The sequence below is a fragment of the Ictalurus punctatus genome, chromosome 23 (assembly GCF_001660625.3).
Source record: "Ictalurus punctatus breed USDA103 chromosome 23, Coco_2.0, whole genome shotgun sequence".
Taxonomy (NCBI): Eukaryota; Metazoa; Chordata; class Actinopteri; order Siluriformes; family Ictaluridae; genus Ictalurus; species Ictalurus punctatus.
This window is the reverse complement of record NC_030438.2, coordinates 12157744-12175868: the sequence shown is the minus strand read 5'-3', so window position 1 is coordinate 12175868 and position 18125 is coordinate 12157744. Positions and strand designations below refer to the sequence as shown.

The window sequence follows — 18125 nt, the reverse complement described above, 5'->3', positions numbered from 1 at the left end:
AAAGTAAGATGCATCTCCCTTTTATTTCCTAATCATCTATTCTCCATCTTCTGTCTGTGTCCCTAGCAAGACTATTGGCATTAGACTTTGATTAACTAACACAGTTTGGTGTCAGCAGCCTAGTAAAGCTTGGATATTGCCAGTGTTGCCAGTTTTGGGATGCTGTTTTTTTTGAAAGCTTTAAGAAGTAGCAATCCTTGGTTCCCCATTTCCTCAACTCTCCCTCCTTTTATTACAAGTGGAGTTACGTTTGAGTGTTGTAGTGTATGCTGTGTGTGTGTGTAGGCATGTAGTTGTGTGAAGATGTATACATTTTTATTTGTGCATGTGTGTTTTTCAGATCCATACAATAGTTGAGAGTCTGAAGCTGTCTCTGACTGACCAACAGCTTCCCATGTTTGTGCGGCTGCTGGAGCTTGCAGTTGCTCTATATTACGGGGAGATTAGAGCTCAGAGAGATGGAGAGAGAGAAGAGAGTACCTCTACCACTGATGTAGTGGTTAACATTCCAGGTTAGTGGATTTACAAGACTATCCTTCAGCTTTACTGTTCATACACTGCGCTTGGGAAGATTACACAATTCACATCACACAAACGTAAATTATTTTAAGGTACATTTAAGCCATGTTCCTGTTTGTTCTAGATGTGGAGGGAGACTTGGTCTCCTGAATGAGTGATTAGTGGCTGATCAGAGAGTACACACTGCATTACCTTCTCACTGCTTATATGCTTATATGCTCCTGCTTTTTACATATGCAGATCCACACACACTGAGCTTATACTTTTCATACTTCATATGGCAATGCAATACAATAAAACATGCACACACAGCTCATATTGTGCACACTTTGTGTCAGATGCTTCAAAACAGCACTCCTGCAACGTACACACAAACCCATCACATATGACTTTACACACTCTGAAATGCATAGATATCTTTACACACTGATAAGAGTTCATTTCACACCCCACAGTCGAAGCCACTCAGGCTCCAGGACTGTTATGCATAAGAAAAAGAAAAAGAAAGGAAAGGATCATAAACTGACTGCTGGATCACTAAAGCGAGAGGTTTATTTGAAATATCATACACTGCGTTTTCTCAGTCCTAACCTAATGTTGCTTATCTAAAGGGATGTCTTTAGCAAGATTAAATATACCAATTTGACCAAAACATACCAATCTTTCTCATATGTATAATACATGCAGGGTGTTTCATGATCGTTTGTTGTGTCTGTTGTCTAAAGTGCTTAGATGTATGCAGTTTAGAGAGGTTAAGAATCCCTTGGTTGTGTACTGCTCCGTGATGATCCCACGAGTGTCACAAACTCACCACTCCTCCATGAGTATAGTTTTAGCTCTGTTCTGTCTTTCTACTTCAGCAGAGGTGGTGCGTGAGGGAATGGATGCAAATGCTTCAGATCAATATTCAACACAAGATCAATGCATCCAAAATGACAACGATGATCAAGGCTGGGTATCCTGGGCCTGGTCCTTCGTGCCAGCCATCATCAACACTGAGGAAGAGGAGCAGTGTTATCCTGAGATGGAGGACACTGGGAATCCTAGCCCACTACAGTCCTCTCTCAGGGAACCCATAGTCTCTGTGGGGTTCTACTGCACCAAAGCCTCAGTTACATTCAAGGTGAGAAACTAGTAGGCTTTTTGTCAGGACTGGCAAACATCTGGGGTAGGGGGCTCATCGGTAAAAATATCACAATAAAGGGGCTGCACTAGTCATTAATAATTGCCTTTTAATGTGCCTTTTATATTTGATAAGTCTATTTAAAATATTAATAATTGGTGTATATGGCTATAACGGCTATGTAGCCTTCACTAGCCTTATGTAGCCTTCAGAACAGCATTATTTGTCTCACCACCATGAGTGAAAACAGGCTGTTTGAATGAACTTATTCATCTTTTCTGTTTATAGTTGGCCAATGTACTGGTCATACTTTTTTAAACATAAAGTTAAACAAATGTGTTTTTGGGTTTATTTCCCAGAAGAAATGAGCTGTTTTGCTCCTGGAACACACTGCATTCAGAATCCACCTTACATTTCTTCAACAAAAATTTTTTTCCAATGTGTTGTACAGTGCTGGACTGTAGGTGTACATTTAGCTTTTATACTGGACACAACCAAGACCAAGAAACTGCTCCAAATAATTCCAAGAAAGGTTCTTTAATGGATAAATTAGTAAATTCCATTCCATTTTTTTACTTTTTAAAGACTTTGCCTCTCAAAGAAACTCTTTTTATACCAAATTATGTTACTGACCTGTTGCCAGTTAACCTAATTAGTTGCAAAATGTTCCTCCAGCTGTTTCTTTTTAGTTACACTTACTTTTCCTGCCTTTTGTTGCCCTGTCCCAACTTTTGTGAGACGTTTTGCAGCCATCAAATTCAAAATTACCTTATTTATTTTCCTTAAAATGGTACATTTCCTCAGTTTAAACATTTTATATATTTTCTATGTTCTATTGTGAATAACATGGGTTTATGAGATTTGCAAATCATTGCATTCTGTTTTTATTTACATTTAACACTGTGTTCCAACTGTTTTGGAATTGGGGGTGTATGATTTTTGCCATCAGTCTATCCATCTGTCCATCCATTAGTGTGTCTGTTCATCGGTCCGAGGTTCTTGTTAGTGCGATATCTAAAGAACGTGTGGTTGAATATTTGTGGGATTTATATGAAATTATCATTGAAACCAGCAGATGCAAACATGGTCAAGGCCACAGCAAGGTCAAATATCTGAAATTGTGTTACTTCAATTGCCTCATGTGTATGCTTTAAGGTAATTCTGGAGGGGGATGCATCCCCATCAACACTGTTAGAGTCGAGTTCAATTAATTCTTAATTATTAATTATTTTTTGGTTTATCATTTGTGGTCTGCTTCAGTAGCCTGACCTTAAAACTGCCATACTCAGCTCTAAAATAAGAGCATATTTCTTCCTTAAAAGAATGATAAATTTGATAATCAATTATTCCATTTTTTTTTCAATTAATTTATTAGTTGGATGATTATTAAAATGTATTTAATACCAAAAATATTATTAGATAATCAATAATGTAACTATAATTAGATAAATAGATAATCTGTCAGAGCATGAGAACATTATCAAGTGTTTGAGCTAAGTTAGGCACAAGTAACACAAGGAGATGCTTTTCTGTACATTCTTACTGGTTCTTTTTTTGCAACTATATATCTTACCTGCATTTTAAGCCTTGATTTGTTTAATTCCAACCAGACAAATTCAAAATAGGCAGCCTGGCTCACTAACTGAAACACTCAAACACTAACTGAATTTTACTTGGATGAATCTTACTCTGTGTGAGTGCAAGGTGAATAATTTTCAATGCCTGGAATCAACTCTTTTTGGGATCAGCTGAAAGCACACAGTAGGGATGTAACCTAATATGAATACATTATTCATGACACAAATTCAGATATAATAAAAAAATACAGATACGTATAGCGTGCACACAGTTTGTTTTTTCTCCTCTCACAGGAGTGAGAGGTTTCTACTTTCATGTGGGTGCAAGCAAACAGTCCTATATGAAAGTCCTGGGACAAACAAAATCCCTGCTCATTAACATGAACTAATTTACAGCATTTTTAGTAACTGGCTGGTGGTTTAATGACTACTAGTTTGTTCATATTTTGGGGGAACCAATTAAATTCGTTATGCAGGTACAAAGTGATCTTGCAGAGATTAAATAACTGTCAGAGCCACAGTTCACACACACTGCTGACACTGCTGACTGACATTGGTGTTTCCAAATGTTTCTAGTGGTTCTGGAAGCATAGTGGTAGGGCTCATGTTTAATAATAAAAAAAAAATAATTAATGAAAAATATATATTATAAAAATGTGGGGAAAAGCAAGCCCTTTCTGGTTTTGTCCATGACCACTTTGAATTAAATTGGAAAGGTAATTAACTAGACTGAAGTCAAGAAAAATATAAATCTTTACAATATGCAGTATTATACTTCCTGTGTTTAGTGGGCTTTTTAAACATATTTGGTTGGGTCTTTTAATATATTGGCATCATCACTGAAGTTCTGAACATATGTAATACAACCCCAATTCCAAAAAAGTTGGCACGCTGTGTAAAGTGTAAATAAAAACAGAATGCGATGATTTGCAAATCTCGAACCCATATGTTATTCACAATAGAACACAGAAATCACATCAAATGTTTAAACTGAGGAAATGTACCATTTTAAGGAAAATAAATAAGGTAATTTTGAATTTAGAACAGTTTTCCACTTTGCCTCTTGTCCATTTTAAATGAGCATTGGCACAGAGAAAATGGCGGCATTTCTGGATCATGTTCACATATGGCTTCTCTTTGCATGATAAAGCTTTAACCAGCATCTGTGTATGTCACGATGAACTGTGTTCACAGATAGTGAGTTTTGGAGGTGTTTCTGAGCCCATGCAGTGGTTTACATTACAGAATCATACCTGTTTTTAATGCAATGCCACATGCTGAGGGCCCGAAGATCACCGGCCTGATCTTATGTACTGTAGATGCTGAGAGATTCATAGTCTTCACAATTTTATGTTGAGAAACATTATTCTGAAATTGTTCCATAAATTTTAGACGCAGTTTTTTCAGATTGGTGAACCTCTGCCCATCTTTACTTCTGAAAGACTCTGCCTCTCTAAGATACTCTTTTTATACTCAATCATGTTACTGACCTGTTGCCAATTAACCTCCAGCTATTTCTTTTTAGTAACATTTACTTTTCCGGCCTTTTGTTGGCCCCATCCCAAATTTTTTGAGACGTATTGCGGCCATCAAATTCAAAATGACCTTTTATTTTTAAATGGTACATTTCCTCAGTTTAAACATTTGATATGTTTTGATATGTTCTATTGTGAATAACATATGGGTTTATGAGATTTGCAAATCATTGCATTCTGCTTTTATTTACATTTTACACAGCGTCCCAACTTTTTTGGAATTGGGGTTGTAGTTATTACAGTAATTATAGTAATCTAGCGTTCCTGTTTTGTCCAGAGTGGATTTTGTTTAAATCCAGAGCTCTTCGTGTTAGGGCTAGATCAAGATTATTTGACATTATTATGTCTCCTTGTTTGCCTGGTGATGATGCTCTAAATCCCAGACTCTGTTAGCTGATTATTTGCTTAAATGTTCTCTTGTGTTACTGATTTTACCCCCTTTGTTTCTATAGCTTACAGAGAACAGTTCTGAGAGCAGCTACTATAGCCCTCAGAAAGTGAAGTCACAGGAGGTACTATGTGTGGAACAGGAAGGTATCACTGTGGAGGTAAAATACAAAGTCATGGTCATAAATAATTTATTTAAAATGCCTTAGATTACTGGATTAACGTGCACTAATATTGAAATTATGCAAATTATGCATATGACAAGAAAACATTTACTCCAAGGAGGACAGGGGCAACAGGGTAAAAAAAGAGAGAGGAAATTGGCACAGACCCAGTGAGTGTATGGGGCAGTACCTTTTCTGTTGGAATCTTCTTGTTCTCCATTGTGTAGATGTAATCTAGATAGGTCTCTTACAATAGGAACAGTGTTTTTTCCACTCTCTGTCCCCGTCAGTCACAGTGACACTAGCCAATCAGGGTGACTGTGAGCTCATGTATGTGGAAGCGGGTAGATAATGCTTTCCTCTGAGTTTGTTGCACTGCCCTGTGACGCAACATGAGCAGCAGTATGAAATGATAGTTGACAGGTTTAACGTGTCTCGGAGGAAGCACATGTTAGCCTTCACCTTTCTTCGTTGGTAGCTGTTGTATAGTGGAGAGGTGGGACTATAAAAACTGTCAAAGTAAAGCCACTTTAAGGGTGGGAGCAAAGATGGGTTCAAGAAGTGAAGATAGGGCTCTCTAGCTGACTATTTAGGCAGCAGCCAGGTCAGCACTTTTACAAATCTGTTACTCTTAATCTCTTTTAGGCATTGATGATGGGAGAGCTGTTTTTTGACTGTCAGATTGGGGTGGTAGGCTGCAGGGCTTTGTGTCTGAAAGGTTTCATGGGAGTGTGGGACTTTGAAAAGAAGACGGACAGAAAAGAAGAGGTAATGTTTGTGTGTGTGCACAGTCTAAATTATTAATTTATATACACACACTCATAACTTTCCATATGCACACTTTTGTTTTATGCTCATGTACACCCACACCGAATATAAACCTAAATTTACATGCACATATCACATTTTTTTTAAGGATTACATATTCAGTATTCTGCAAAAGGCTTACGCACATGTAAAGAAATGCTGTAAAGATGACTTCAAAAATAATTAAATGAAATCTAATAATAATCTAAATGAAGTCAATATCTTATGTGACGACCCTTTGCTTTTTTTTTGGTAAGTAGAAGCCCCAGGTACAATTTATGCAGATTTATAAGGAAATTAGCTTGCAAGTATTACTGGAGAATCTGCCACAGTTCAGCTGGAGGCTTTGACTGCTACAACTGTTTTTTTTTGTTTGTTTGTTTGTTTTGTTTTGCAAAACCCAGGAGCCTTCAGTATGCTTTTTGTCCGAAAATTGGTCCCTTACGTGATATGTTGCTTTTTTTTCTGTAACATAATTTCTTTGCAAAGTAATATTTGGAAATCTAAAATGAATTCAAATATCATATTCAAATATCATAATGTTCACATAATACAAAATAAATATCGATAACAAAATTTATACTAAAAATAGGGTGCTTAAGACTTTTGCACAGTACTGTACAATGGGGATTTATAAGTAGAATGTGCAAATTATATTATTTTTGAAAGTTTTATTTATTATGTATGTGTGCACATGTGAATGGTTGTCCTGTGGATGTGCTCCACTGCAGGATGCTGTGTTTTTCTACTGTGGAGAGGATTTAAGCTCTAAAGGAATTACCTACTTGACCAATTCACTATTTGACAGCCGCAGCCCAGAAAACAATGGTGTTCGTGCTGAATTCATACTTGATGCTAACCTGCACAAGGTATCAGTGCATTTTCAATTCTTATTTTCATGCTGTTTAAAAAAAAAAAATCTGAATCTGGTTAACATTTCCAGAAGTACATTGCTGGCAATGGCAGAACAATTCTTGGAAACAGTGGTCTGTGTGGGTGCTGCTCTGCCTTATTGCCAAACACCACCTCATTCCTCCCTCCATCTATTCATCTTTCCCCATAAATTAACCTGTTAAATTAGGCAGCTAAATCTATAGCTTTGACAATACCTTATTCACAGGCTGTGCCACAAGTTTATGTTTATGATATTCATTCAAGATTTCTCCAGGCAAACTTTTTTGTCACACTTTATTTTTATAGCGATATTAAAACGCTTACTGGAATGCCTGCTAATATCTTCCTGATGCACAAAATTCTGATATCTCTTTCTGACTTCTTGCTTGCACAGCAGAAACAAATCACTTCTCTTAACATTGCTCTTTTGTGCCATCTCTCTAAACATGCACAGTATTACAATGTGTGGCAAGTTCAGCCAACCACATACCGAGGTGTCCTGATATACATGGCTGGCTAGTTTTTCAGTATTAAATGCTGACTAATTACAGTTGAGGCCAAAAGTTTACACAGACATAGGCTGAAGACACTCAAACTCGATTTTTTACCATGTTACCATACATTTCCTGTATTAAGTCAATTAAGGGTTCTGCTTTATTTCTATAAGAGGTCATTTCAAAATAATAGGTAACTCTTTGCCATGTTCCTCAAACCATTCCTGAATATTTTTTGCATTGTGGCATGGTGCATTATCGTGCTGAAAGAGGCCATTGCCATTAGGGAATACCGTTGCCATGAAGGGATGTACTTGGTCTGTAACAATGTTTAGGTAGGAGTTATGTGTCAAAATAACATCCACATAAATGCCAGGACTCAAGGTTTCCCAGTAGAACATTGCCCAGAGCATCGCACTGCCTCTGCCTGCTTGTCTTCTTTTCATAGTGCGCCCTGGTGCCAAGTCTTCCCCAGGTAAGCGACGCACACACCCTCTGCATGATATAAAAGAAAATGTGATTCATCAGACCTGGATTTTTCTGCTGCTCCATGGTCCAGTTCTTATGCTCATATGCCAATTGTAGGCATTTTGGCAGTGGACAGCGCCATATGCAGCAAGCTGTGTTCTGACACCTTTCTATCATAGCCAGCATTAACTTTTTCAGCATTTTGAGCTACAAACTACTAGCTCTTCCGTGGGATCGGATCAGACAGCAGTCTAGCCTTCACTCCCCACGCACATCAGTGAGCATTGGATGCCCATGACCTTGTCATCAGTTTGGCAGTTGTCCTTCCTTGGAGCAATTTTAGTAGGTACTAACCACTGCATAATGGGAACACCCCGCAAGACCTGCCGTTTTGGAGATGCTCTGACCCAGTCATATAGCCATCACAATTTGGCCTTGTTCCTCAGATCCTCACATGTGCCCATTTTTCCTGCTTCCAACACATCATCTTTGAGCACTGACTGTTTACTTGCTGCCTAATATATCCCAGGTTCCATTGTAACGAGATAATCAATGTTCTGCACTTCGTCAGTGTTTTTAATGTTATGGCCAATGTGTCTTTCATATAGATTTAAAAGTGACAGGTGTATGTAAATGTTTTACCCACTGGAATTCTGATATAGTAAATTAAAGCTGAAATAAATCTTTTCAAATCAGTTGTTTTAAAATGTAAGCTGATGTGAAGTAGATGCCCTAATTAACTTGTCAAAAGAAATGTGTGGTAACATGAATTGTGTGTTAAAACACCCCAAAAGCAAAAGAAGTAGAACATGAACTCACGTTATTAAATTTTGTTTGCTCTCAAGTCTTTCTTCTGAAACCTGTTTTGTCTAATTACAAAACCGGTCACCTAAAAGGTCACCAAAAAACATGACTTGAGTCAGTGGGATAGTGAATAGCCAGTATATTTGTGGTATTTTGTTTTGTTTTGTTTTTTGTTTCATGTTGGCGTAAAATGAGTATTGTAACACACAAATACTTTGCTATGCAACTACAGGGTGCACAATTATGACATATTTCTAAATTAAATACCTGCCAACCTTTTTCTGTATTTTGCTGAGTAACTCACCATCAGAGTACATTGCTATGAATTATCAGTCAGAAATAAGCAAAAATTGCAGTCCCCCCCCCCCCCCCCCCCCCAACATAACAATGACACATGAGCCAATTGACATATGAATCTGGAATGATTGATAGTTGGTGTTTTGAACTCTCTAATATTCACTGACTCCCTGGTAGCCCCACCACCTTAACTTACCTCACATAAGAATAGCTCATCTCATCTTATCTTATCTCAATTTTCATGCTTAAAAGATGCACTGATGCACAACCCTTGGTTTCTGTCAAGGTAAATGAAGAAATTTTTTTTTACTTCATTATTATGAAATAAAACCTGTCTTGGTAGAAACCAGAGTGTATGTATATATGAGGTTTTACAGTAACCACCAGGCACTTGTGTTGGGTGGAAAAGCTGCTGCTGATCTCTCTTAATTAAGATGTACACACTAGAAAAGTTCAGATGCAAACTTTATTATTAATTGCTGAACATAACGTATTTTATGTACATAATAATAGTAAGAAAGTGGGTAAACTTTTTTAACTTTGAACTTTTCTTCTTTCCTGGATTTAACCTTCTGTGGTGTCTACATCTTAACTAACACAGACAAATGGCAGCTCAAAATAGGGGTCAAGCAGGGTTGCAGTGGAGAGTGGGTTGTGTTTCACTTGGGAAGAGAGGCTACACTGCCCTATATGAGGCAATGTATATTCATTTCACCTATCAGTGTTTATGTTATGGCTGATTGGTGTATGTAACACTATTGTTGTCAATGACTGATAGTGGTTGATCTTCAAGAATAATATACTGGGTAATAGTTGTTTTCGCTTACCTTGTGTTGTATGTAGATGCTTTTGTCTCACTTAGCTAGAGATTTTCTGCTAGCAACGAACTTGTACTGAGTTTTAAGTTGAAGATGTTTTATTAAGTTACTTGTATTGTATGTAGATGCTGTAGTTCTTCCTGTTGGTATTTTCACAGTTTTCAGTGTGCTTTGTTTTTACTGTTTAATTTTGAAATACATCCAGATTGCTGTTCTGTCTTGTTTTCTGCTTATTAGCAAGACAATATACAGTAGGATTACATCACATAGTGCCACATGGTATCAGACACTTTTTTTTTTATTTGAGCTTTGTTTTGTTTTATTATTTTTTTTATGAGTAATTGATGCAACTCTCTCTCAATGATGATCCCTCCCTTGGACGTGGAGGTGCTGATTTTCATCCCAGCTGTTTTACACTCAACAGTGAAATGTTCAAGTGTGCATTGGAGGTCTAATTCAGTTGGTGCCAAGAGAATAATGTCATCTGCAATTAACATTGATGTTACCTCTTCTGGACATCTCTTCATGTTTGACTACATCTTGAAAAATGTTAAATTAAATATTTTTTTGCTTTTGACACCCAGTATCTTGTTAGTTAATGAGCTAATTTTAATTGATCTTGAGAGACTGAAGGTGCTTCACCACTAATTGCTTTGCTACAACTGTGTTGTCTACTTGGAGCATTTTTTTTTTTAATTCCATGTCTGCTCCCACACTGCTTAGTGTGGCTTTCTGTTATGTGTTTTTATGTTTCTGTGTAATCTGTAATAAACTCTGATCTTATGGTAGGAGACCTACACTGAAGCAGCAGGGCTACAGCGCTTCGGTGCCTTCTATCTAGATTACCTCTACACAATGGAGAACAAGAGTGGAAAAGGTACTACCGGACACACTCACCTAATGTTGATGCATCTTTCAACTTCCCTCTCTATAGTGAAAATATCAGGATTTATAGTCATATTTATCTAGTGTATCCTATTGTAAGTTTACAATAAATCAAATAAGATTTCTACTAATTTCATGCTTGACATGTTTGTCCATATTCAAGATATTTTCACTTGCTTAAATATTTTTTCTGCACATCATGAGAGAATTATCTAAATTTGAAGTAAAACATGTTGACAGTGTTAGACTAATTTCTAAAGTACAGACACTTGTCATACTCTTCCCCTTCCAGTGTAGTTTGAATTAAACGCTTTCCATGTAGGAACGTGGTGTGGGATGATTCTGGGCTTGTCCCACGCCCGACTCTGTGAATTTTGTCAGTTCTGCAAAACTGAAACCCAAAACGCGGCTGTGCTCTGTGCTGACTTCATTTCTCAGTTACGCATATGCGAAGAGGCGAGAAGCAGACAAAAAGGCCCCTAATCCACTAAATCCTGGATAACTTTCCTTAGCTGGCCTCTCCAAGTCTCAAGTTATGGGCATATGTTTGATATTAGCACTAATCTAGCTTGGATCAGTGGGAAGAGGAAGTGCTGTTACTCACTGCAGTTTTATTCTCAAGTTGTAATTTGAACCCTTTAACTCCACACTCTAAAACCCAACTCATGTCTCATGCTCTCAACTACTTGCTTCATTAAAGATGGAGCAACAGGTGGAATTTGAACTGTAGCGACAGCTTGGAATAAAGGGCAGCTGTAAAAAAGTGGACATTAGGGAATTAAAGACTGAATGAGAGTAAGGGCCAGAGGAGTGATGCTATATTGGTCTGATGGTGACTAATTAGTCAATCTTAAATAATTGTTCATTGTTATTTATATGCTATACCCATATGAATGATGTCAGGAAAAAAATATTTATATGCGATCATATCCTTTACCCTGGGGTAAAATCCCTTTGTCATCCATTACCATGGAGAAAAACCAAGGACATTTGTGACAAAAGAGACTTTAGATATTGGATTTAAAAATACATAATCAGATAAAAAAAACTGTTAAGCACAATTAGGGCCATAACAAAAACTCAAGTCCAAAACAGTTCAGTTCAATGTTGTTTGTGTAGCTATTTTAACAGTAGACATTGTTACAAAGCAGTTAGGAGGATGGTGAAGGGGGGGGGGGGGGGCAAAGATCAGTTTTTCAATTGTACAGTCCAGTTACTTTGTTGTTTCCAAGTTTCAAAATGAATGATTTAATGCTGCTTTGATAACAACAAGCTATTTTGAAGCATTGTAATAAAGTAGCCCTTCTTCAGAACATCTCACAAAATGCAGCAAGTGTCAACTACAATTGCAATTTAGTTTTGTGGTCAGATGAGACCAAAACTGAACTTTTTGATGAACACCATCCCCATACGTAGCGACAAAGGAGGACTGCATACAGAGAAACACACCTAGTGCCCCACAGTCAAATATGGTGGTGTGTCATTGATGCTTTTTGTGGCTGATGAACTGTGCTAAATGTCAGGGTAATTAAGCCCAAAACCTGGTTGCCTCTGCCAGGAAGCATAGACCTGGCTATAGATAGAGCAAAAGATGAATATGAGATGATGGCTTAGAATTTCAGTTTTCATTTCCTGATATGTACATCTAGATTGGTTAAACAGTTTAGAACCTGGCACCTTGTGTTGGAACACACATTTTTCAAGTGATCAAAAAATAGTGGAACGTGTGACTGACAGGAGTTTCGTGTTGCCCAGGTGAGCCCTATTAGATTGCTATAATTTTTAAAAAACAATTTGAACTCTGAATGTCTGCTCTTGGTTTGAGCCCTGGGTTTCATCTGTTAAAACTGCATTTATTGTTAATAAGTAACATTTGTTGATAACCCAACATGAAGACCAGAAAGCTGTCTATGGGAGAAAAGCAAGCAATTCTGAAGCTGAGAAAAGAGGGACAATTAATCAGAGCCATTTCACAAGCATTGGGCATAGACAATACAACAATTTGGAATGTCCTGAAAAAGAAAGAAACCACTGATGTACTAACAAGCAGACATTGAACAGGTCAGCCAAGGAAAACAACAGCAATTAATAAACTTTATGAGAGCTGTGAAGAAAAACACAAACAGGGCAGGGGTGAAGGTGTCACAATCCACCATTCGAAGAAGACTTTGAGAGCAGAAGTATAGAGACCATACCACAAGAAGCAAATCACTCATGAGCAGTAAGAATTGTAAAGCAAGATTGGAATTCACAAAGAAATACAGAGTTGAGCCAATTTACGGATAAATGCATGCAATGTAATTGGGAGGAACTTCATCATGCGGCAAGACAATGACCCAGAACAAAGGAAATGAAAAAGAGAAAGGTTTTAGACTGGCCAAGCTGATCACCGGCGCTTAACCCAACTGAGCATACATTTCACCTCCTGAAGAGGGGAATGAAGGGAGAAATCCCCCCCAAACAAACAACAACTGAAAGAAGCTTGGGAACAAGCCTGTGAAAACATTCCAAAACAGTTTGGTGATGTCAGTGCATTGCCAGCTTGATGCAGTTACTGCAAGCAAGCGCTATGCAACCAAATATTAAGACTAAATCTTTTCCTAGAAATTTGCTAACCTAAAAAAAGCGTGGTCTGCTACCAAAGGTGATGTGTGCTAAATAGTTTAACAGGGCTCATCTGGGTAACAAGAAAAACCTGTCAGTCCCATGTTCCAGTATTTTTGATCACTTGAAAAATGGAAGGGCTCAAACAAAAAGTGCCATGTTCTATCTAGGTATAAATATCAGGAAATGAACGCTGGAAATCTGATCTACATGGAAAACATGTTCTGCTTTTCAAACTGGTCTATGCTTAGATTCTTCAAAATGTAGTCTCTTTCATTAAAATACGGAAGTTATGTTTAAAAGAATATACACGTTATCTTAACCTTCCTCAAAGCACATACCTGCCTTCTGTACCTGTACAACTGCTAAAATTGACTCATTTCATGCATTATTCGTTTACTCCTCAATGTGGTTTAACTTATAACTTTTTCAAAAACAAGATTTAAGCAATGCCAAAATATTCTTTAAATGCCAAAGATTTAAATATTTTTGTGAGCAGCAAAAATATGTATATTATACATGAGCAACAGAAATGCAGAGCTCTGATGAGGCATGCTCAAAATGTTGTTCAATGTGGGAAAGGATGCCTTTGGGAGATTTAAATGGCATGCTTCTTCATGCCAGTGATGCAACTAAAGCTGACATACTATAAAAAGGCCAACCAGTGGATAGGTTTTCTTTAAATGCTGAAAAAATTGCATATGACAACAGCTTGCAGTAAAATGTTCTGCATGGAGGAGTGGATCAAGATCCCTCTACAAGTGTCTGACCTTGCTGGATAAGGAAGAGATTCAGTGCTGCTATTCTTTCCAGGACAGGCATCACAAAATCTAAATTGCAAACTGCACATTGTCACTGTATATTTAAGCTCAAAATATCACTTAGTGTATGTGTTTTAATGAAGGGTATCAGTAATTCTGAAGGCCACTGTAAGTCTCTGTTATATTAGCTGAACTGTTTGGCATTAGCTAAATGGTTTGCTAGCTAGTTGTAATATTCCAGCAGGACAATGTGTTCAGAAAGTATTTAGACTCCTTTATGTAAGCAGAGTTGCATGTCCAATCATTCCCCCCCAACTTTAATCAACTGGTAAAAAGCATGACCTGGAGTGAGCTAGGTCTCACATGAACTGAGATTTATGATTTGTAGGCTTTTATAGTGCTAAATGCTTATTCCCAAACAAAACTAGATATGTAGTGTTGGCTACATATCACAAACATAACACATTTGCCAAATTGAAGCTTAAGTCATAGAATATCCTTAAGTAAAGCTGATGGTCTAACATTAGAAAAATCCCCAAAGCTAACTACTGTTTTGCACACTTCAGATTACAATATCATGAGTAGCATTCTGTTTTTAAGATTTTGGTGTCGATTACTCTGTTCTGTGTCTTACATTAAATGTTATCCCAATTACTTGTATACTTTTGTAAATAGGGCAACAGGATTTTCCTCTGATGGGTAAGGTGGACTCTGGTCAGTCGGTTCAGGAAATGTCGATAAAACGATTGATGATTGGCCCCCTGGATCTACTGCTTCATAGCAGTGCTGTCCATCGCATCTTGAAGATGGTTGCCTGTGCCATGGACCACGAGTATGAGCCCTACTACACACTGAAGCCAGGTGACTGTTACACAACTGTCGACTGAGCAAGATATTTCGATAATTTTGTCTTAATTTATAGAAATACCAGTCGTGTCCTTTTTCTCAGTCATTCCATCTCTCTTTATGTGTATCTCTGTCTCCTGGTGGATAGATGTGGTGGAGGAGAACAAGGAGGTTCCACTAGGGAATGAGAGAGGCTTGGAAGAATTTATCCCAACACGGCTGACGTGTGTCACAGTACTGAAGGCCTCCATTACTGTCTCCATGGCGGAATTCAACCTGTTACATATACTACTTCCTGCTGTATTGGGCCAGAAGGTACTATACTTTCACACACATACACACACATTTGAACACACATTACTACCGGCTATATTGGTATATTTTGTGCTTCAATGTTTTTTCCACCAGGGTTTGGCTGTGCAGTTGACTACTACACAGTTCCATCCAGTGAGGCCACTGCCTGCAATTCGTATGCAGGTAGAGAGGGTGAATCTGGAGCATTCTGTACCAATGTATGGCATAGAGCTCATCCACACTGTCAGCAGCCTCAGCATGCCTTCAGACAACCTCCTGCACCACTGCTACACACACTGCTGTCTGAAGGTAGTCACTCCTCTGTTGGTATCATTGGGCCTCTTTTTATCAAGCTGGATATGAACAGATTTATTTCTAAATAGTTCTTATGAGCATTTACATAAGAAATTTTGTAGTCTTGAACCCCAGAACAATCCCCCCCATGATTTTTTTTTCTGAAAAAGAACCTTTCAGCTCTGTCCAAATACAATTTGCATAATATGCAATAGTTAATTTTGTCAGCTATTTTCAAATTTAGCCTTAGTCCTGTGTCAAATGCCCTTGATGTTTAAAAAAAAAATTTTTTAAATCACGTTTAGTTAATCTTATGCAGTTTTTTTTAAAGTCAAGTTTTAGTTGACCTAAAGTCTGGGCATTTTAGTCTTATCTTAGTCAAATAAAACCATAAGTATTTTAGTCTAGTTTTAGTCAATGAAATCTGGTGACATTTTAGTCACTGAAAACTGTAGACATTTTTTAGCCATAAGATTATTATTGATTAACATTTCAGTCAATCTAATCTAGACAGTGGTGGAAATGGCCGGGATACACCGGGGGGACTTTAGTTGGGGAGTTTTTGTTTGTTTGTTTATTTTATTTAAATATGTGTAAATATAATATAAATCTAAACATATAAATGCCTCTATAAACTGAACTCGCAATCTTATGCCCTGTTCACACCGGGACGGTTTTCACAGAGCGGAAAACGGTCTGTTTAATGCCCCAATGGCTGTCGATGAGTATGTTCACACCCACGCGTAAAACCCGTGGCGTCAAAGCGCCAAACTTCGAGAAAAATGGACCGTTTAACACGCTGCGAAAAACGTCCCGGTGTGAAAAGACCCTTAGGCTGTTTCAAAAGCAGTCTATAATTTTATCTCCTCTTTTTTTTGGACAAAAATAGAGATTTTGGTAACTACATTTTAGTCTTGTCTTTTTCGTACACGATATTGCATGTTGATATAGTCATGGGTAGTGTTTAATAATGTCTGTGTCGTCTCATCAGTGTCTCATCTTAGTCATGGAAAAAAGGTCTTTGATGAACATTTACGTCATAATTTTCATTAACGAAATAACAGTAATATGCAAAACCTACTTTTGCAAACTATTTCTAGGGTTTTTTGGCCAATCTTCACAATATTGATGGCAGACGTGGTAGACTGTAAACCTCAGTAATAATCAAAAACTTGACATTTATAAAGAATATGGCCACCACTTGGATTGCCAAGCAGCTGCACACAAGCCTAAGGTTGCTATGCACAATGCCAAGTGTCGGCTGGAGTGGTGTAAAGGCCACGGAACTCTGGAGTAATAATTATGCTTCACTATCTGGCAGTCTGATGGATGAATCTTGGTGGATGCCAGGAGAATACTGCCTACCTGAATGCATAGTGACAACAGTAAAATTGATGGAGGAGGGATAATGGTCTGTGGCAGATTTTCAGGTCTTGAGTTAGGCTGCTTAGTTCAAGAGAAGGGTAATGTTAATGCTACAGCATACAAATACATTTTAGACACTTGTATGCTTCTAACTTTGTGGCAACAGTTTGAGGTCGGCCCTTTCCTGTTCCAGCATGAATACTTTGCATTTACAAACATTCTCTCTTTCCTTCCGTTGTGTTTTTCCTTGCATCTCTCTCTCTCTCTCTCTCTCTCTCTCTCTCTCTCTCTCTCTCTCTCTCTCTCTCTCTCTCTCTCTCTCTCTCTCTCTCTCTCTCTATAGGTGTTTGAGTTGCAGGTTGGACTGACCCTGCTGGATAATGAGGGCACACCTCCACTCTTACCCATAATTCCCTGCTTTAGTACTGCCCTCTATGGGAAGATACTTCAGTTTCCCACGTGCTGGTAAGGAACGTAGAATCAGTGGGCCTGTATACCCAACACACACACATACTGCTACTAATAAGAGACAAGCAGATCTTTACAGAGAGAAGCAGCTATGGACATAAGACAGTAAGTCTGTGTTATAAGTGTTATTCTTGTAAGAGTGAGATATCAAAATGTTTAAAATGTAGGATGATTTTCTTATGTACACTCACCTTCCTTCTCATGATGCATATGTGAAAGTACTATGTAAAGCTTTAAGCTGGGAGATGATTTAACCCCATTAGTTTGGCACTCAGTATTTCTGGACTGTACATGTTTTTAACTAACCTGCTACAGGGAGCTACGCAGAAGACTAGAACAGAACACACACACAGTCTCTTTTTCCCTCGCTTCCTCTCTCTTGGTGTTTGAATTATTTTGGGTCTGAGCTGTGTTGGAGCATTGGGATGTTTTTCCTCTTTCTGACTTTTCAGCATTTTCCTCTTAGTCTCAATGTGAATAAGTAATTCCTGCATCTAATACCACCCTTCCATCATTTGTTTTTGCTGATGTCCATTGAGCTTCACTGAAGCCTGTTAGACTGTTTACGGCACTGACGTGACTGGGGGTATGTAGTTTTTGAGTGTGGAATATTTTGAGTGCGTCAGGATGAATTTATGTGCAATAGGATTTTAAAAGTACTCAGTGAAACATGTCTTTTCTCCTAAAGTCAGTACACTCAAACACAGTCTCACACGTCCAG

At 37.9% G+C, this 18125-nt stretch overlaps 1 protein-coding gene across 11 annotated transcripts in view; it reads left to right on the top strand.

Annotated features, from left to right (window-relative positions):
- Positions 1–18125, top strand: part of LOC108256205 (intermembrane lipid transfer protein VPS13B) — a 267316-nt gene that overhangs the window by 57116 nt on the left and 192075 nt on the right. For 8 of the 11 annotated variants that reach the window (XR_008393306.1, XR_008393307.1, XM_017452818.3 and 5 more), the window contains exons 6-16: positions 1–3; positions 341–512; positions 1380–1642; positions 5207–5302; positions 5951–6073; positions 6844–6981; positions 10677–10764; positions 14813–14998; positions 15132–15298; positions 15392–15586; positions 17280–17401. The exon at positions 1–3 is cut by the window's left edge and continues 179 nt beyond it. Coding sequence is in view for 9 of the 11 variants with exons in the window: in XM_017452818.3 (XP_017308307.2) it covers positions 1–3; positions 341–512; positions 1380–1642; positions 5207–5302; positions 5951–6073; positions 6844–6981; positions 10677–10764; positions 14813–14998; positions 15132–15298; positions 15392–15586; positions 17280–17401 (1553 nt within the window). In the remaining 2 variants the exon portion in view is untranslated. The remainder of the gene's footprint in view (positions 4–340; positions 513–1379; positions 1643–5206; positions 5303–5950; positions 6074–6843; positions 6982–10676; positions 10765–14812; positions 14999–15131; positions 15299–15391; positions 15587–17279; positions 17402–18125) is intronic. The other 3 variants (XM_017452817.3, XM_017452821.3, XM_017452822.3) reach the window with 3 other exon arrangements.